Here is a 22,034-nt window from a genome sequence, read left to right as displayed (position 1 = left end):
AAAAGACATGAATGACCTAATTACAATACACATGTGTAGCACACTCCAAAATCACATAAATTAGTTTATTCTCTTATCTCAACTCCTGTGTGGACTCACTACCCACATCTTCTCAGTGATGAAAAGGAAGCATGAGGAAGTAAAAGGACTGTCATTTTATGGAGGAATGGATAATCAAGAGGTACAATATCAACAAACACCACAAATATGTTACTCAAAATTGGTCTCAAAATCAGTAATATTTTCCAAATTTGCAGAACCAATTTCAACTCCTCTAAAACAGGAAATTATTACTAAGACCAGTTTATGTATATTAAAATAGACCACAGGCTCAGTCTTATTTTCTAAGTCCTTTTTTCTCCCAAATCTATTCAGTAAAAGCTTGGTATAAAATGACTAGGCTGGTAGCTGCTTCAGATGTGTCTCTATATACAGTGTAGTTGACATTCCCACTCTAGCTGGGGTTGGGTTCTAAATAATATTCTTAATAATTTGTAGTTTCAAAATGATGGTTTACAAGTCTTCAAATTTCATCACCAATTTAAATCTTTAATCTCTGTGATCTCACCGCAGACAGCTGGGAAAAGGAATCCAGAGGTCACATACCAGAGAGTGGGTGAGACCCGAAGTACCTAAAAAAGGGTTAAGTTTGCCAGACACAATCCTGCTTTTATGAGATGATCAGACAATAAAGCCTGTCTGGTGATATCATTTCTGTAACCTGCTTCTCATTGGCTGAACAAGCAGGTCACTTGTCCCTGGAAAGCTCTCTTCCCCCACATCCCAGCTGCCAGCGCCCATTTTAAGCTCTTCAGCAAGAGCCCTGATAGATTTTGACATCCCCCCTGGCTCTAGAAAAAAGAAAGGAATGCACCAAAACTGTGCCTTAAAACATTCGGAAAAGAAATAGAACAATGAAGGAATCCCTCAGAAGCAGACAGCACGTTTGCAGGCAGATGTGCCTTGTGTGGAGAGATAAGGGAACCCTTAGCCTTTTTTTCATAAAAATACAGTGTGTCAGCAGAATCCTCCCTCCTTTTCACCACGCATCAGCAGCAATGCCGACCCAGGGGAGAGACAGAGGGAGATGCACTGATATTCTCCCTCCAGGAAATTCACCCATCCCCCCCACACACACACACCCTCTGAGAATTATTCTCCAAGATTAACTGGGGTCTATACTGAGTCAGCTATAGTTGGTTTCTAAATAGGTAGTGAAGAAAACATTTCCTAATGGCTTCTTTTTTTTACCCATAAAATAAGCAAATGGTCAGAAAGGAGAGGCTTCACTGGGCAGACCTCCCTCCCATGCTGCAGGCTGAGGCAAAAGTACAAGTGGAAGACCGTGGCCTCAGATTCACTTCCCTTCTTTCCCCACACACCAATCCCTTCCTGCACCTCAAGAAGCCTTGTACACAGATGTTCAAGCTAGTCCATCCAAGCTCTGGGTGTACTAAGCAGTCACCCTTGGCCACATCTGGGACCTAGTAATGTACACCAGCAGGGGTAGGGTCCAATGGCTTGATCCATCTTTGGGAGGACAGACTCAGAAAGAGGCTCTGCAGGCCTCAAAAGCAGGTTCAAGACATTCTGTCAGGTAATTCTTGGATCCTGGGTGCTTGGAGAGTTGTTAAGGAGGGGATGGGCATGGCCCTCTAAAGCATGCAGCATACAGGGTTAGGGGCGCAGGGTTATCCAGGTCTAAGGTGGTATCTGAGTTTGAGTGTCCCCAGAGCATAGGGTAGTATCATGTTTTAGTTAATTATCTGTTTTCAAAGGGCAGTCATCAGTCAAAAGGTAACCAGGATAGGAAATTACACCTTCCCACTTCCCTAGTATGGTAGAACAGAACAACTGCCTCTGAAACCTGTGTTCTAATTGAGAGGTGGACCACGATAGTAACAAAGGGCGGGCTAATTCTAACCTTGTAGACATTTGGTTCCATAAATGTCCAGATTCTACTGTGTCAGCCCTTGTGGCCAGCATTATGAGTAGCAAAGTGAGAGTCTCCTGATATTGCTCTTCTCCATCTCGATCCCACCCAATACCTTCCAAGAACACAGGAGTTCAATGGAACAGATCTTGTTTACACAACTCTTTCGTGCCCTGAAAGAGTGTAAAATAAAAAGAGACAAGTGGTATGTTATGACACCTACCTCTCAGAGTTTGACTAATCTGTGAAGATGTAGCCTGCTTCACAAAAGCCAACTCCTAGGGATGAGTCATAACAAAGCCAAAGAAAGGACAAAATATCTTACACCTGAAGTTGTTCTTTATTCTCCAAAGCACTTTTATATGTTCTTTCATTGGCATCTCACAATAAACCTAAAAACTAGTGTATTCACATTTCACAGCTGAGAAAATGGCTCATGGAAATCAAACAAGGAAACTAAAAATCACAGGGCTCATATACTCTGTCAGTGGCATTTCACAATAGCACAGTAACTAAGAGGTGGTGTATTCTCACTTTACAATGGTCAAAAACGATTCTGTGGAAGTCAAATGATGCCCCCCAATCACAAAGCTAGCAGCAAAACCAGGATTAGAATGATCCAAATGAAAAAGATTTTTTTTTTGAAAAAGATTTATAATATATACAACAGAAGAGACTGGTGTCAAAAATACATAAGAGAATACAAAAGAAATTCTTTTAAATAAGAAAAAGTCAAATAAGCCCAAAAGAAATCCAAACAAAGGATATGAACATAACAGAAATGTAGAATGGCTAATAAACATACGAAAAGACGTAAAAGATGCTCAAATTTACTAGCAATTAATATATTTCTTATCCATTATATTGAAAAAAGTGTTCTGATTGATATCAAATGATGAGGGGCTTTGGAGAAACTAGGGACTTCCATATGTTGCTGATACAAAATGATGAATCTACTCTGAAATCACATGCCTCACCAGTCCATTTCTCTCTTCATCCCCTTAAGAAACCCTAGTACATGTGTTAAGAAGGCATGCACAGAAATATTTACGGTAGCACTGTTTGTAGTACTAAACAAACTGGAAATATTCTAAACATCCATCAACAGTGGGTGGCTAAATAAGCTCTGGAATCAACAAAATATGGAATATAGAAAAAAAAAAGAATGAAGTAGATCTGTTATGTACCTGGATAAAAGGCAAGACTTAATGAAATTTTTTTAACTTGCAAAAGGACACAAACTATAAATATTACTTATTAAAAAAAAAAAAACCACAAAACTAGGAATGTTTAGGTAGCTCAGTCCATTAAGCATCTGCCTTCAGCTCAGGTCATGAACCCAGGGTCCTGGGATTGAGCCCTGCATTGGACTCCCTGCTCAGTCAGGAGCCTGCTTCTCCTGCTCCCATTCCCCTTGCTTGTGCCCTCTCTCCGTCAAATAAATAAAATCTAAAAAAATAAATGAAAACTAAAAAAAAAAAACAGAACTATTACTCTCCATGGGATATACACACACACACACACACACACACACACGCTTTTATATATATACACACATATATATAAAAGACCCGGAAGAAATGATTGGAGGGACTGGTATTACAGACAGTAGTAGGAGGCTCTCAGACTTAGCTAAATTATAGTCCTAGTCTAATAAAATTTAGTATACATAAAGTTGGGAGTGAGGAAGGGAGGACAGACCTATGGCTTCTTCAGCGCCTATGTTGAGTTTGCTTAAATAAATATTGGAGTACTGTTCCCTTTACACTGCAAACATATGAACCAGCAGGTAGAAGAGAGGGTTCTTTACCTGGTGTTCATGTACAGATTTCAGGGAGTTTGAAACCCCTAAAACTGTATGTGAAATTTGGAAGGTACATGCACTTTTTTCTAGGGAAAGGGACATTAGCTTTCCTCAAAGTACCAAAAAAGTTTAACTTTCCATGTAAAAAATAATTGCATACAGAGAAAAAAGAACCAGATTCTATTCCTACTTCTGCCACTTACTACTATGTGAGCCTGGAAAAGTCATCTCATATCTTTGGATTTCTATTTCTCAATCTGTTAAGGAATAAAATGGATCAAATCAGAACCTACAAATTTGTAGGCTGCAGCCTACAGAACTTTTTTTTTTTTTTGGAATTTTGAAGTGTTATCCCACACAGCATACAGGGAATTTTAAATTAGTTACTAACATTTAAAAATCAGGAGACACAAACAATAAAGATTTCTAGCTTCTTTTGAAAATCTGAAAGATGTGATTATACTGGGCTCCCATTCCCACACAGCAGCACTTGGCTGAAGCTAAGTAGCAGCTTCCACTTTACACAGGGCAGGCTCTCTCCAGTTTGCCTATGGTTACCCTGGTTTGCTTTCTGCATTTACATTACCTTTCTGGTCCCTACAGACATCCGAAGTAACGTTCTGGAATGTTATTGGAAGCCATATTCTGAAGGCTTTCTACCTCTAAGGGTCCTTGTATTTGAACACCAGAAAGCTGGGTTGTCTCTCTTCAAAAGGGTTAAGAACACCTCTTAAACACATGTCCATCCATTTACTCTCAAAACAAAAAAGTAATATAGCTCATTTTAATGTAAATATCCTTTGAAAATGTATGAGGGGCAAAAACAAAGATGGAATATGGTAGGTGAAAGCAGCATCAGAATAAGAAGTATCTCGACTCTTATCTCTGACAAGAAGTATCTCTGTAGTTTTTTTTTTTTTTTTAAGATTTTATTTATTTACTTATTCATGAGAGACAGACAGAGAGAGAGAGGCAGAGACACAGGCAGAGGGAGAAGCAGGCCCCATGCAGGGAGCCTGACGTGGGACTCGATCCTAGGTCTCCAGGATCAGGCCCTGGGCTGAAGGCGGCGCTAAACCGCTGAGCCACGCGGGCTGCCCGTATCTCTGTAGTTTTATGGGAGTTAGTCTAGTCTAATGCCAATAACCACCTGGGCACCAAAAGAACAGTAATTTGTAGAAATGTAAATGTTAATCACTTAAACATCCTAAACTGGCTTCTAAATATTGAATTCTGTATTACACAAAATCAGAAGATGCTGAGTTCAGAAAGAATACTGTCTGGCTGTTTTGGTTGTTTTTTTTTTCCCCCCCATCCCATTGGCCTTATATTGGTAACATGCTTTAAAAAAAAAAAAAAATTTCAACTCAACTTTCTGTTATTTTTACCAAAAGGTTTTTCTGGGAAACACAGTGGAAAAGGACTAAAAGATAGAATATACAACAAGTCCTTCTAAGGAACCAAATCAGAAAGCAAAGGCCTTGTCAATAGAAAATGAAACTAAATTTTTTATCACCATGCCATGTACAAAAATTCTCTACTAACAGTAGTTGATTTTCCAGCTCCAAGTCCACTCTCATGTCAGGCAACTACTTTTATATAGTTAGTTGCTCAGATCCAAAATCATTTTGGGTCTGAGAAACTCATTACCAAGTCTTTCTAAACCTAACTCTAAAACACATGCCACCTCCAACAGCTCAGCTGAAGATTAGTATTTTCATACTTCAAGCATGTGAAGTCAGAGTCCACCACTCAACACAGGTTACATCCCACCAGGGTTCCCACTGACCCAAAGGGCAGAGAGGATACCAGAGGGGTGCCTATAATACCTCTCCTCATGACTGCCTACTGGAAAGAAAATGGAGGCTCTTTTCTAACCAGAAAGTAAAGAGTGTATTGCCCCTGCCTCCCCTCTGTTTCTATAAAAATTTCCCACAGTTCAGAATGTAAAACAGAATTTAAAGAGGACAACCAGCAAGACTTGTGAACCTAAAATTAGACGGACCAGCTGTGTTTTGGTTAGCTAGTGCATAAGGCACCAGCAGGACACTGAAACATACAGGAGCCTCTTCTCAAAGACAAGTTTTTCACCAGCCTATCTACCCACCAGAATAAAGCAGGCAGAAGGAGCAGAAGGAGAGGGGGCTGAACACTTTTCACCCAAAGAAACTTGGTGTCCAGAACTTCTACTGCTGCCAGACTAACTGGTTTGGAATTGAACTCAGAACAGAACCTTAGATGGCTTTTTAATGGTAATAAGAATGTGCCACCAATTGCTGAGGGCTTATTATCGTGGAGGCACCATGCTAAGCTCTTTACATGTATGATCTTGTTTGTTCCTCACTATAACGCAGTAAGGAGAAACAATTTTATTATGCTCATCCTACAGATGAGGAAACCAAGACTCAAGAGAGGCTGAGTGAATTATCCAACATAATATAGCTAATAAATGCTCAAATTCATATTGCAAGCCAAGTTCATAATTACATAAGATTATGCTTGGTTCTTCATATTCCTTCTCCCATTTTTTCTTAGTAACAAATGCCAGCTTTTAGCTGGACACACTGTAGCCTGGGAAAAAAGATGATTTCCTGGTCTCCCATACAACTAGGTAAGGCCAACAGGACTGAATTCTAGCCAATGAGACATAAGCAGCAATGTGTGCAACTTCTGGAGGATTTCCTTAAGATGGAGGGGTGTGCCCTTCTTCACTTTCCTATGCCTGCTATCCTGGAACTCTGATGTGCTGGCTGAACTCCAGTAGTCAACTTGGTCCATGACAAAGACTACACCTAAGAGTGACAGAGAGGAGGGAGAAAGAGCCTAGATTCCTAATAACATCACAGTTCCTCCACACCAGCCTTAGACTGCTTACATCCAGACTTCTTTTACACAGAAAGAAATAATCTTGCTTGAGTAGCTATTGTTTTGGATTTTTCCGAATAATTTCCTTATTTTAGATGCAGCTAAACTAATGTAAACACTGATACACTAAATCATTATGCAATATTGTTTCTTTCAGTTCTTCATTGACACCCTAGAACTAGATGAGATGTTTCACATCATATATTCACCAACTACTCCAATATGCATCTACTACTCAACAGGCACTATGCTAGGTACTTGGAACACAAAGATAAATAACATACAGTAGTAGCCCTAGAAAAGTTTATAACCCACATGAGACATGGAAAGAAATAACACTGATGTAGTATACTGTAATTACTGCTACAGTGACTGTATATAGGCTGCTGCTATAGGAACACAGGAGGGCTACGTAACAGTCTAGTCTGTGTTTACCTAGTAAAATCTTATCTGTCCTATCCACCTTGAATACCATTTCTGCCAAGAAATCTTTCCTGATTCCATGTTTTCAACTCATATTAATTTCTCTTTTCTTTGAGCCCCCTTAGCACTCTACTGCACCTCTCCTCTAACATTCATACACGTATCAGCACCTGAAGACTATCTTTCCTATTAGACTGTAAGTTTCCTGATGTCAAAAACTTTTCTTTATTCTCAATATTCATCACACAGCTCACCATAAATGCTCAAAAATCATTCAGATAAATAAGATTAACTTAAAATACCAGTCTTTAACTTACCTATATGCTATAGTATACACATTAAGATAGGTGTTTTCTCTAACAGTCTATCCAAGTGAAAAGCAGATTACTCTGCCACCTGATCAAAAACTAGCTAAATACATCAGAAGTGAGTTTAATATATGATTAAGTGTTCAACAAGAATATGGTTATCTGGCCTACATTATGGAGTGAGCCTGCAGCATATGTGAAGGCTTTTGTTTTCTTAATTCGTCAGTTTAGGATGTCTGAAAAGGACATCAATATTGATATTTTTTCTTTGATGCCACATTGGCTTAATCCCTATGACAGTGATACACACACAAAAAAATTCTCACACACAACTCAAAAGCAAAACATACATACAAAGGATTTATGTCTCCCAGGACCAGAGTTCTATGTTTCCCACCCCATTCCAACTCCTATGTATCAGGACCGAAGCTTCGTTCCACCTATTCCTTGTATGTATTCTGTTCCTTCCTCTGAGAGGTTCGTGAGCATCTGTGCTCCTTCCTGCCACACAAGGTTAGACTAAGGCTCTGGATACTAGTAGAACCAACAGGGACAGGAACATGAAACCAAGCTGGTCATCTCAGACTGAACTGTAAGTTCAAGCAGAAGACACACAGAACCGATACCAAGCCACCTCTGGCTTCTCAGTTTTGGGTCAGATGCAAAGGAGGAGAAAAGGTGGGTACACCAATGAAGAGGCAGAACAACTTCCACATTGTGGGCTAGAGTCCAGAAAAGCTGGTACCACAGCTTTTGGGCACATAGTCCTTTATTCTAAGAGGGGTTTAAGAATAATCAGATTACTACATCCGCAACCTTACCCTGAGAAACAATACTCTAATAGTATAAAATGCCCATTAATCTATTCTATTTTGATCAAAAGGTCCGGGAAGAGAAAAAGTGAGCACTGGGTTCTTGGGAGAAGAGAGAAGGACAAGCTTGGACCTTTACTCCCAAGAATCAGCTGTTAAGACTCCTAAGTTCTGCCACGCTCCAACTGTATGACCCTGGGCAAGTTATGTAATCTCCCTATGCCTCAGCTTCCTTCCTCTGTAAACAGAGATACCAAGAAGAGGTACCTCAGGGCACTTTATTGGCACAGTCAGTTAAGCGTCCAACTCTTGGTTTCAGCTCAGGTCATGATGGTAAGACTGAGCCTTGCATTGGGCTCTCTGTGCTCAGAGCAGAGTCGGCTTGAGATTCTCTCTCCCTCTCCTTTTGTCCCTCCTGCTCATGTTCACCCACATGCACTCTCTCTCAAATGATATTTTAAAAAGATAAAATGTACCTCTAGAATTGTTATGATGATTGAATATGTATAAAGAGCTCAGAACAGTGCCTAGCACGTAAGTAGTATATACTAAGCACCAGCTATTAATCTGTTCAGTCTCCTAGACACCAATCATTAAGTCATCTTGATAGTACGCACTCTTAACTCTGTGGTCTTCCTCCCCAACCACTAACTCTAGTCTAATCATGAGATGCACACGAGACATATCCTAATAAAAGTACAGTCTACAAAATACCTGACATATCCCAGAGATTTTGACTTAACTGGATGGGATGGGACCAATCACAACTACTTTCTAAAGAATCGCTCTCCACAGATGATTCAGAAATGTGGTACCAAGGTGAGAAACACACTATTTACATTGCTGACCTTACCTTCTACTTCTCTTTCACTCCTCTCTACTTCATGTTTTTGTTGTCCTTCCAATACCCTGAGTTCAACTCTACCTTAGAATCTTTGCATTCACTATTCTTTCTACTTTAGCCACTTTTCTCCCAGAATATTTCCTAATTTTTAGATAAGGTATAATTTTAATAATGAAGATTGTACAAAGAGTCCATGTCTTTAACAAAACATAATGAGATGGCTTTTCCCCTTTGTTTAATCCTGCAGAAGGCTTCTAGGCCCTCCCCACAAGCTCATATTCCCTTCACAGGGTAGTATTTTCACCTGTGCTATCAGGACATTAAAACTGCTAGGATTATGTTATTCTTCTCATTTCAAGAGCCAATCATCCCTTTATAAAAAGTTGTATGAATCAAAGCAATCGTCTGCTACGTATCACTGGACTTTGTGCAAACAGTACTCAATTGGTAACATGACAGAGTAGTTTTCCTAGATCTTTGCTAGGTCTCATAAATTCAGGTCTTTGCCCAAATGTCATATGCTCAGAGACACTTCTCACAACAACGTCATCAAAATATAACCCTCTGCTGCCATGCCACTCACTCTTTCACAACTAAGACCTGCTGATTTCATACTACATACTACCATCCCAAATTACCTTTCCCCTCAACTAGATGGTAAACTCCATGAAAGCTAGGGCCTTGTCTGTCCTCTTCACAGTATAATTCCAAGACTTATTACAGGTTAATTAAGTAAGTATGTTTTGAAGGGTAGACTCAGATGGGGAATCCCGGAACTGCAGGACTCTCTCATAAACTTTCCAGAGAACCATATGGGGCTGCTCCAACTGACAGGAAGTCATTCCCTTTACCTTAGTCTTAGCTTGTCTTATTCTAAACAAGTAAGACACTGAAACATTCTGTAGCCAGTGCTTCATGGTTTTATTAGAAGACAGCCCGAACCTTTCACATAATTAAAAATAATATAAATAAGTACATTTTTCGGCAGACCTTCAAACTCCTGCCTCCTTCCAGAGCTACTTCTTAGGAGCTGACTAAAGAACCAGAGTCATGGACCATTATTGGATACAGCAGTGACATACCTCCATCTCCAGTCCTTCTAGAGCCACAGCTGTTCTGAGCATATGCCTATATCCTTCTAACCACCCTGCTACTACTAGCGCTCCCTCAGCTCTTCTCGGCAGTTGTTTCCAATGTCACTTAACCAAAGATTCTTCTCCCCAAATACCCATCTTAAAGGCACACTCAAGGGCAAAGGGTGTGGCTTCAAACCCTTTGGATCTGTCCGTAATAAAGCCATGTTAAGAACTCCACAGATGCTCATAAGTATTTGCTGAACTCTGCCTACCACGTGTCTCTCAGCCATTTTATAACTCTACCTTTCCTTCAGTGACCCTGTAGTGCACTAGACATGTAGTTTTCAAGTCACAGGACACAACCCATGAGTGTGCAATATAGGCAATTTAGTGTGAGAATCCAGAGTTTTTTTTTTTAACAGAACCAAAAGAGAAAACATCGTGTCTGGCAAGGCACAGTGTTCCATCTGAGTTATTTAAAAGTGTGTGTGTATGTAAACAAGGTTACAATGTAAAGTACACTTCCTCTACTGTAGGTTATGTTCAGTTTTTTAAACTACTGGTCTAGAGTTTTAAGAACATCTAATTGCACTTTTATTGTCCAACAAAAATGATTCATTAACGTAGCTATGAATGCAAATCCCCTTGACAATATAAGAATTTTCATATGAATAAATCCGTAAGCCTGATCAAGTTCCTGTGTCAGACCCAATGACCCATTTTCAGGGCCAGAAATTATGGTAAGAGAAACCTGAATATCTGGATGAGAGGTTATAACCCAGATGAGAGATCATAATTTGGGCTGTGTAACTATATTTCTATGAAAAAGCTGGAACACACGTTCAATCCAAATTTGGACCCACAAAATCTTTTGGAAACACTATCCTCTGGAGTGAAGAGGAAATAGAGAGAGTATGGGAGGAGAGGCAGGACTTTAAAAGTCACTGCAAGAATGAAGTGTTAATCTTGTCCCTCCAGTGTTCACCTTAGTTCTCGTGGCCCAGCCTGCAGGCTGCCTCTCCCCAGGCCCCCTTGCCCTACAGTCACCTTGGTTTTCTGCCCATTCTGAAGTTTGCTTTACTCTAAGTGTCAGCAAGTCTAAGGCAACAATTTGACCTGAACTTCTACCACCAATACCAGCCACTCACAGCCTGGAGAGGCACAAAGCTATCTAAACATATATTGTACAGGGCGCCTGCATGGCTCAGTTAAGCATCTGCCTTTGGCTCAGGTCATGATCTCAGGGTCCTGGGACTGAGCCCCACCGGGCTCCCTGCTCAGTGGGAAGTCGGCTTCTCCCTCTTCCTTTACCCCCCACCCCGAGCTCATGCTCGCTCACTCTCTAAAATAAATAAAAGCTTTCAAAAATAATAAAAATAAAATGCCCAAATGGTTTTTAAAATATATATATACATAGTACAAATTCCTCTCAAAACTTGGGTTTCATCAGACTCCTCATGTTAATAATAAAATAGCAGCTAACATTTACTAAGAGCTTACAATGTGTTAAGCATTGTTAAAGTGTCTGATCAAAACTAAACCATTTAATTCAACAAAAATCCTATTTTATTTCATAACTTCATACTCATTTTAGAGATATAGAAGTAAGGCCAAACTGTTCCATAGCTTGCCCAATGTCAAAAAGCATGTGGCAGAGTTAGGATACTTTCTGTCCCTATCTAATCCTATACAATTTTAAAAATTTTTAATTTTTAACACTTATTATATGTTTACTTGCTAATTTGTTTTTCTCTATTTCCTTCTAATACAATGTAAGCTCCAACAGAAGTAGGGACTTGTTCCATTATGCTCACTGCTATATCCCCAATGCTTAGAAGCTCCTGCTCTCAGCCAATACTCCATAAATACTTGCTGAATGAATGCAGTGTAACAAAGACTCTGTTCTCTCACCATCATCATGCTGTGCTACTTTAATACTCCAAGAGCTTTACTTTCTTCCAATAAGCAAATGTACACTGGCCTCAAAACATTTGAAACCAAAGTGAACTGAAACTAATTAAAGCTGCAACCAAGCTCTGTTGAAGCTCAAATCTTTACTGGATCAAAATAATCAGCCCCTCATCCTAGCTGCCTAACAGAGTAAATGGCATAACCTTTCTCAGGGATAGAAAAAGAAAATACTAGTCTAATGTCTACAGTTCTTTTAAACACAACATCTAGTTTTGGATGAAAAATTATGAGACATGAGAAGAATTATGAAAATGTGACATAAAATCAGACCCCAAAAGATTCAAAGAAATAGATCTTTTAAAAATAACCAAATAAGCATTCTAGAGTTGAAAAACACAATATCATAAATTAAGAATTTAATGAATGACATACAATGGAGTATTTGTAACTATAAAAAGATAAATAAATAAGTAGACACATCTATGGAGTGATTTCCAAGATATACTGCTAAGTAAAAAAAGCAAAGCAAAAAAAGAGAATTTATATCACCCAAAACCCCATTAATTCCAGTTTCAACATGAGAAAAACATTAGACAAAACCAAACTAAGAGATTCTACCCAGGACCTAGCTAGCACTCCTCTAAACTATCAAGGTCATCAAGAGCAAAAAGAAAAAAAAGTAATGTGACCACAGGATCCTGGTACAAAAGTCATTACAGGGAAAAACTGGTGAAATTCTAATAATGTCCACAGTTTAGTCAGCAATACTGTTCCAATATTAACATAAGAAGACTATGGGAAGCAACTCTTGATCGAAGACATTTACTGATCTGCAAGAAACTGGGCTGTGCATTTCATAGGGGGTGTACAGTAAGGTGGGAGAGGAGGAGGTAAGAGAAAGCAAAGCTGATGTCAGGCTGAGGTGAGAGATTTATTTTTTTTAATTTGTTTATTTTTTAAGTAATGTCTACACCCAACATAGGGCTCGAACTCACAACCTTGAGATCAAGAGTCAGACATTCTACCAAGTGAGCCAGCCAGATGCCCCCAGAATGAGAGATTTTTTTTTTTTTTTTTTTTTAAGATTTTACTTATTTATTCATGAGAGACACAGGCCGAGGGAGAAGCAGGCTCCATGCAGGGAGCCTGACATGGGACTCGATCTCGCGTCTCCAGGATCACGCCCTGGGCTGAAGGTGGCACTAAACTGCTGAGCCACCCGGGCTGCCCTAGAACAAGACATTTAAAAGAGATCCTTGGGGATCCCTGGGTGGCGCAGCGGTTTAGCGCCTGCCTTTGGCCCAGGGCGCGATCCTGGAGACCCGGGATCGAATCCCACATCAGGCTCCCGGTGCATGAAGCCTGCTTCTCCCTCTGCCTGTGTCTCTGCCTCTCTCTCTCTCATTCTCTCTCTGTGTGACTATCATAAATTAAAAAAAAAAATCACAAAAAAAAATAATAATAAAATAAAATAAAAGAGATCCTTGCCACAGAGACTTGGGATGCTCTTGCCCCTGTTAAAGAGTAAAACTCTAGAGTAAAGACAAACTAAACTAAACGTGCCACTGTCTCACCCTCTGAAGGAGACTGTGGGAGTGTTGCCTTGGAGCTGAACAAAGGAGGTAGGGGATTGCAGGGCTGGATGAAAGTGAAATCTTTAATTAGTTGTAAACATAGGCAGGTACCTCCCGAAAATCTGGTCCAAGAAATCTCAAGCAATTCATTTACTTTAAGGGGGTTCTAAACAAATTGTATTCTCGGGCCTTAGCACAAGCAAACTCAATCCTCTTTCGAAGAATACAGCTTCATGCCAAGGCTTGGGAAATCCCCACAAATAAATTTTCAAAGTCAACAGAGAGCTATGCAAACAAAAGGAAATCAAGAAACATTGAAAAATACCATCAAAAACAACAGCAGAGGAGATCCACCAAGTCTCTACATACTAGAATTACCAAAGACAGATTATGATCAACATGCTTACTGTTCTTACAGGAATAAAGAAAATAGCTATGGTATGAAGAAAGATAAAAGAGGATAGGATTTCTAAAACAAAACAAAACAAAACAAAACAAAAAAAAAAGGGACGCCTGGTTGAGCACTGAGTGTCTGCTTTCGGCTTGGGGCGTGATCCTGGAGTTCAGGGTCGAGTGTCTCATCGGGCTCCCTGCATGGAGCCTTCTTCTCCCCCTCTGCCTGTGTCTCTGGCTCTGTTTCTCTCATAAATAAATTAATTAAATCTAAAAAAAAAAAAAAGAGAGAGAGAGAACAGGATTCACAAATTTACACTAATATATTTGAAAAGTTGAATAAAATGGACAAACTTCTGGAAAAATGTAACTTAATAAAACTGACCTAAGGAAAAATAGATAATTTAGACCTATAACCGTTAAAGAATTGAATCCATAATCAAAAATACTACAGAAAACAAAGTAACAAAATTCTTTTTTCAGGTCCAGACAGCTTCCATGGTCAGTTCTATTGATCATCCTAGAAAGAAATATACCAATCTTTTTTTTTTTTTTTCTAGTTTGGAGTTTTTTTTTATATATAAATTTATTTTTTATTGGTGTTCAATTTGCCAACATATAGAATAACACCCAGTGCTCATCCCGTCAAGTGCCCACCTCAGTGCCCGTCACCCAGTCACCTCCACCCCCCGCCCACCTCCCCTTCCACCACCCCTAGTTCGTTTCTCAGTTAGGAGTCTTTCATGTTCTGTCTCCCTTTCTGATATTTCCTACTTATTTTTTTCTCCTTTCCCCTTTATTCAAAATATACCAATCTTATATAAACACTTCCATTAAAATAGAGGAAATATGTGAGAAGCAATACACTGTGACTCATACTATGAAGGCAACGTAACCTTGATCGCAAAATCTCATAAGGGCAGTACAAAGAAGAAAATTTACAAGCTAATTTCTCCCATAAATATAAATGAAAAAATCCTACATAAATTGTTAATAAACCAAATTTAAAAACAAGAAGATACTTCATCATGACCAAGTTGTATTTATCCCAGAAATGCAAAGTTGCCTTAACTGTAAAATATAACAATATGCAGGGATGGAAATAAGACCACACATATGCACAGCCCTGTATTTTTGTGTACAACTACAAGAAAAAACATGTGAAAGATGAGCAAAAAAATTAATAAAAGTGGTTACAAATAAATAGTTGTTGGGGAAGAAACCAGGTGAAAAGGACAAAGGTGAGAGACTTTGAGACATGTGAACATAACTGATTTTTTTACTTAAAAAGCCAATTAACATAATTTACTACATTAACATAGTAAAAGAGTAAAATCAAATGAACACCTCAAAAGATGCAGGAAAACCACTTGACAAAATTCAACATCCATTCAATATTAAGAAAAACTCTTAAATTAGGATTAAAAGGGAATTTTTCTAATCTGATGAAATATATCTGTGGGGTAAAAAATACTATCACATGTATGTATGAAATGTTGTAAATTATTCATCAATTAGAACAAGGCCAGAATACTCACTATCACTTCTATTCAACATTATATTAGATGTCCTATCTAAAGCAGTAAGGCAAGAAAAAGACACATATTAGGATTGGAAAGAACAAAAACTGTCCCTCTCTGCAGATAACTTGGTCATGTATGTCGAATGAATCTACACATTAATTATTAGAGTATTTGTGAGAATTCAGCAGACATCTTAACACAAAAATCAATACATAGAATTTAATCACATCCCTATATACGCTTAGGAAACAAAAATTTTAAATTTTTTACAATACATTAAAAATCTTAAGTATCCATGAATAAATTTCACAATGATGTACAAGATCTTTCAGAAAAAAAAATTATAAAACTTTATCATGAGGCAATTTAGATCTAAAAAATAATGCATCAGGGGATCCCTGGGTGGTGCAGCGGTTTGGCGCCTGCCTTTGGCCCAGGGCACGATCCTGGAGACCCGGGATTGAATCCCACGTCGGGCTCCCGGTGCATGGAGCCTGCTTCTCCCTCTGCCTGTGTCTCTGCCTCTCTCTCTCTCTCTATCATAAATAAATAAAAATTTTAAAAAAATTAAAAAAAAATGCATCAGAAGACTATATCTTATAATGGTGTTGATTCTCTATATACTGGTTTACAAACTCAATACAATACAAAGAAGTTCTGCACGCTTTTTAATATAACTTTAGAGTATGCTTCTAAGAACTGTAAAAGGCCAAGACTGGCTAAGACACTCTTCTAGAAGAAGTTGCTCTACCAGACATTAAGACATGTTACAAAGCTATGGTAACTAAGAAAACATGTTTTTCACACAGAGATACACTGACAGATCAATGGTACAGAATAGAAGACCCAAGCAGCACATTCACAGGCATATGGACAGGTGGCACAGCAGATCCATGTAGAAAAGACAGGCTTTTCAATGAATGCTGCTAGAGCAATTGGCTACCTGTATAAGGAAAAAATGAAATGAGCCCCTACGTCCATTATAGGAAAATCAATACTAAGTGGAACAAGAAAGCACTAACAATAAAGGCAATTGCTGATAAATTCTACTACATTAAAATGAAGAGCTTCTACTCAAGGCACAATTTGTATATATTTTTAAGGATTTTATTTATTTATTCATTAGAATACACAGAGAGGAGAGAGAGAGAGAGAGGCAGAGACACAGACAGAGGGAGAAACAGAGAAGCAGGCTCCATGCAGGGAGCCTGACGTGGGACTGGATCCTGGGTCTCCAGGATCACGCCCTGGGCTGAAGGAGGGGCTAAACCGCTGAGCCACCTGGGCTGCCCTCAAGGCACAATTTTTAAAAAACAGATCAGAAGATATTTGCAACCCACAGAAACAACAAAGAAGCCACAATGAAATATATAAACTTCTATAAATTAATGAGAAAAAGCCTAATTAAAAAAATGAGAAAAAAAAACAACTGAATGGAGCATTGCACAAAAGGAAAGATACAAAAGACACAAAAAGTCTTCAGTAACTAGAAGAATGCAAATTTGAACCACAAGAAGATTCCACACATATTCACAAAAATGTCAAAAATTTTAAATTCTCTAATAGCAAGCGCTGAAGATACAGAACAGGACTCTCATACACTCTTCCTGGCAACGCAAACTGGTACAACCACTTTGGAAAATAGTTGGCAGTATCTGGTACTATTTAAGATATACACAGTCTGTGCCAACAATTTCACTCCTAGGTTTACATTCCGTGTGAATATATGTAGACCTTCACCAGGAGACATGAATAAGAGTATCTGTATCAACATTTTATAAGAGGCAGAAACCTCAGAATCTGGAAGTCCCCAACTCATCACTGATAGAATAGGTGACTTGTAGCACAGTCATAAAACGGAATTCTACACAACAATGAAAATGAACAAACCACAGCTACCCACTGGATAAAATCTCACAAACACAATAATGAAAAAAAAATGAAAAGAATGCATAGTACAACATTAACTGAATCAAACTCAAACAAGTTTAGGAATCCATACATATGTGGCAAAAATATAGAGATAAGCAAGGAAATATCACCACAGAAATCCAGAAAATGGTTACCTGTGGGGAAGGGAAACGGTTATAATTGGAAAGGGCACAGCTCTTCAATACTGCTACTAATATTGTGTCTTAATCTGGGTAGAGGTCGCATCAGAATCTGCTTTGTAATTCTGAGTTAGCCTGTACTTATATTTGTATACACTTTGTGCATTTTACAATAAAAAAAGGGAAAAAGCTCAACACAGGAGATCTTCATTAACAAAGTATTTGTTATCCTAAGGCCAGTCATTGCAAGACAGCTTTAGGGGAGTTAAGAGTTGTCATAATAATGACAACATTCACTGATGAACTGGTCACTCTGCTCAAGCTTCCTCCGGGGTGAACTCCAGCAACTCCCCTCACGGACTACAAACACCCACAGATAGATAAAAGGCAAATCACTTGCAAGCTCGTTGGCTGAACGAATATTTATTGACGTCTACGACTTTCCAAAAACACTGTTCCAGGGGATCTGCAAGGTCCAAGATATATAAAGGTCCCGCCCTCAGGCCAAAGATGGAAGACAGAGGAACTCCCATTCCCATTCCAAGTTCGTCTCCAAACCTCTCAGCCTCCTTTGCAGACAATGATCACACAGGAAGACCCTAAAAGGCAGGGGGCATGGGAGGGTGGGGGCACCTGGGTGGCTCGGCGGTTGAGCATCTGTCTCGGCCCAGGGCGTGACCCCGGTGTCCTGGGATCGAGTCCCGCATCGGGCTCCCTGCATGGAGCCTGCTTCTCCCTCTGTCTCTGCCTCTCATGAATAAATAAATAAAAATCTTAAAAAAAAAAAAAAAATAAGGCGGCACTAGGGGCACATATGACTTTTTTTTTCAAGATTTTATTTATTTATTCATGAGAGACACACAGAGAGGCAGACACAGGCAGAGAGAGAAGCAGGCTCCATGAAGGGCGCCCGACGTGGGACTCGATCCCGGGTCCTCAGGATCACGCCCTGGGCCAAAGGCAGGCGCTGAACCGCTGGGTGATCCCCCACATATGACTTTAACACCGAAAAGACCACCTGGAGCTGGGGGTGGGGGAGGTCTCCCTTCCCTACGGAGGAACCACCTGCTTGCCTCGGCCTGGCTGCACCACGGGTTCCCATGGTTTCAGGTAGGCAACGGGACGGCCTTGGCAAGAGGTCCAGGCGCTCTGGTCGCAACGGGATGACACGCTGCGGCGGGCACCAGCTTACGCGGACGGGGTCCGACCTCCCGAGGAACGCTTAACCGGGATCCGGAGACCGGGGCCTTTGCACCTTTCCGGGAACGTTGTACCGGAGGCTTTGTGCGTACTTCGGTTTCCCCGGGGGTCAGGGGCCAGAACGCTCATCTGGTTCTCAAAGGGGCTCCGCCAAAAGGAGGGTGTGAGCAGCACGGCTCCCGGCGGGGTCGTGGCCGCGCGAGCCGAAGCCCAGGTGGGTGCCCTGCCCTGCAGGCCTGCGCCCTGGACGCGCGGTACTTACTCTTAGCTCCTCGAAGGCTTCGTCCAGGGTGGACAGCTGGTGGCCCTGGTGGGTCCCGATGACGGGGCACAGGACGCAGATGAGCTGCCTATCCTCCTGGCAGTAGGTGCTCAGGTCGAGCCCGTGGTCCGGACACTTCCGCTTGGCCACTCTCTCCGCCTCCATCTCTATCTCGGGGTCAAACTCGCTTTCCGCCTCGGTTTCTCCCTCGGCCTCGGACTCCCCTTCCGCGTTGTCGTCCTCGGCGTCGCTGTCTTGCTCGTCCTCCATGTCCTCCTCGCTGTCCTCCTCGCTGTCCTCCTCGCTGTCCTCGTCCGTCCCGCTGTCCTCTTCGGACTCGCTGTCCTCGTCCGACTCGCTCTCGAGGTCCCGCTCATTCTGCACGTGGTTCCGCCCCGGGGCCTCGGCGCCGTCCTTGGCGCGGCTCGCGGGCCGGGCGGGGGCGGGGGCGGGGGCGGCGGGGGCGGCGGGCAGGTGCACGTACCGGGCCAGGTGGTGGCCCGGGAACCTGTGGCGGTGCGCCTCGGCGTGGCGGGGGCAGTAGCAGAAGGCGCACTCGCGGCACACCTGCTCGGCGCCCGGGGCCTCGTCGGGCTCGCACTCGTCACACGTGCCGTCGTGCGGCAGCTCCTCGAAGGCCGCGCCCACGCCGGAGGCCATGTGGCTGCGCTGGCGCGGCCCCCCAGGCCGCGGGCCCCCCGAGCGGCCTCCTCCCCGCCCGCCGCTGTGCGTGCGGGCCTCGCGGCGAGTCCCGGGCCGCGCTCCCCGCCGCCGAGCGACGGCCCTCCCGCCGGCTCGCCGCGCACTGCGCTTCCGCCGGCGGCGCGGGCACTTCCGGCGCAGCGCCCCCGTCGGCCCCCGCGGCCCCCGTCGGCCCCCGCGCCCCAGCGCCCCCGTCGGCCCCCGCGCGGCGCGCCGCCCTGCCTCGCGCTGTCTTCCCCTCACTGCAGCACCCCCCCCCCACCCCACCCCCCGGCCCCGGCGAGGTCTCCGCGCCGCCGGCCCCGCCGCCCCGGTTCCGCTTTCCTTTTCCTCCCCGTCAGCGGCCTCCTTTCACTTCCTGAGTCACTTAAAGCGGCCAGGGCCCTTTTCCGCGCTCCCCCGGGCGGGGAGGGGGCGCCCGGTGGCCGCGGAGGGAGGGGGAGGGTGACGGGGAGGATGGAGGCGGCCGCCGGGCAGGTGCACGCGGGGGTCCAGCCTCCCTGCGCCTCCAGCGCCAGGTGCACGCGGGGGCCTTGCCTCCCTGAGCCTCCAGCGCCAGGTGCACGCGGGGATCTAGCCTCCCTGAGCCTCCAGGGCCAGGTGCACGCGGGGATCTAGCCTCCCTGAGCCTCCAGCGCCAGGTGCACGCGGGGGCCTAGCCTCCCTGAGCCTCCAGCGCCAGGTGCACGCGGGGGTCCAGCCTCCCTGTGCCTCCAGGGCCAGGTGCACGCGGGGATCCAGCCTCCTTGAGCCTCCAGGGCCAGGTGCACGCGGGGGTCCAGCCTCCCTGCGCCCCTCCAGCGCCAGGTGCACGCGGGGGGCCTTGCCTCCCTGCGCCTCCAGCGCCAGGTGCACGCGGTGGTCCAGCCTCCCTGAGCCTCCAGCGCCAGGTGCACGCGGGGGTCCAGTCTCCCTGCGCCTCCAGCGCCAGGTGCACGCGGGGGTCTAGCCTCGCTGAGCCTCCAGCGCCAGGTGCACGCGGGGGTCCAGCCTCCCTGCGCCTCCAGGGCCAGGTGCACGCGGGGATCTAGCCTCCCTGAGCCTCCAGGGCCAGGTGCACGCGGGGATCTAGCCTCCCTGAGCCTCCAGCGCCAGGTGCACGCGGGGGTCCAGCCTCCCTGCGCCTCCAGCGCCAGGTGCACGCGGGGGTCCAGCCTCCCTGCGCCTCCAGGGCCAGGTGCACGCGGGGATCCAGCCTCCTTGAGCCTCCAGGGCCAGGTTTACGCGGGGGTCCAGCCTCCCTGCGCCTCCAGCGCCAGGTGCACGCGGGGGTCTAGCCTCGCTGAGCCTCCAGCGCCAGGTGCACGCGGGGGTCCAGCCTCCCTGCGCCTCCAGCGCCAGGTGCACGCGGGGGTCCAGCCTCCCTGCGCCTCCAGGGCCAGGTGCACGCGGGGATCTAGCCTCCTTGAGCCTCCAGGGCCAGGTGCACGTGGGGATCTAGCCTCCTTGAGCCTCCAGCGCCAGGTGCACACGGGGAGGTCTAGCCTCCCAGGTGTCCTGCACGGCGCTGGGCCTGAGTGGTGGCCGCCCTTAGGGCTTTCAGAGGGCGCCCCTGGAGAAGGCTCATGGTCGTCCTCCCAGGCTCCAGTCGGGCTGCGCAAACACGTTTTTTCGATCCGCAGCAATACTACGCTTTGCCTATTTGCAAAGTCTGTTTGCATTCCTGCTTCTTAGGGGCCTCGGCCTCTCTAGGGCAGCAGCCTCTCCCTTTTTCTTCACCTTTTTCCAAGCTGAGACGGCAGGTGATGATTTGTCCAGTGAGAGCTCCATGGAAGGAAACCGCCTAGATGCAGGCTGGGCTCCGAGAGAAATGAAGGGACTGTCACTTATTATCCGATACCCCAAGGGCCAAGAACCGGCCCAGACCTTTTTTTTTTTTTTTTTTTTTTTAAGATTTTATTTATTTATTCATGAGAGACAGAGAGAGAGAGGCAGAGACACAGGCAGAGGGAAAAGCAGGCTCCATGAAGGGATCCCGACGTGGGACCCGATCCCGGGTCTCCAAGGTCACGCCCTGGGTCAAAGGCTGCGCTAAACCGCTGAGCCACCTGGGCTGCCCCCGGGGTCAGATCTTTTGGCGGCATTTTAAGAACTGGTTTTGGAACATCCACTGCCTGAGCGCTCGTAAATCCTGGTACTACGACCTGTTGGCTTTAGGGCCGTGGGGACGTCCGTTAATTGATCATTCCCGTTTTCCACCTTTTAGAAAGATAGGTAGAATGGAAATAATGGTAATATCTACCCAAAGGGGCTCGTTGGTGGATGACAGTAAAGGTGCCCACCTTCTGGAAGTATTCGCTATGTTTTAACTAGGATTACTGGCACGAATTGTTGTATTTAGTGCATATAATGA

General features: G+C 43.9%; 1 protein-coding gene across 2 annotated transcripts in view; it reads right to left on the bottom strand.

The window, feature by feature from the left end:
- The window catches only part of TRIM44 (tripartite motif containing 44), a 108,627-nt gene extending 88,951 nt beyond the window's left edge, over positions 1-19,676 (bottom strand). Inside the window, exon 1 of one of the 2 annotated variants that reach the window (XM_072791130.1) lies at positions 18,980-19,676. In XM_072791130.1, the coding sequence (XP_072647231.1) occupies positions 18,980-19,639 (660 nt within the window). In that variant the 5' untranslated portion in view covers positions 19,640-19,676. The remainder of the gene's footprint in view (positions 1-18,979) is intronic. The other variant, XM_072791129.1, reaches the window with a different exon arrangement.
- Positions 19,677-22,034: the final 2,358 nt, after the last annotated feature.

Source organism: Canis lupus, chromosome 21 (genome assembly GCF_048164855.1).
Source record: "Canis lupus baileyi chromosome 21, mCanLup2.hap1, whole genome shotgun sequence".
Lineage (NCBI taxonomy): Eukaryota > Metazoa > Chordata > Mammalia > Carnivora > Canidae > Canis > Canis lupus.
Note: the sequence above shows the minus strand (reverse complement) of the source record. Positions and strands in the feature narration are given on the sequence as shown.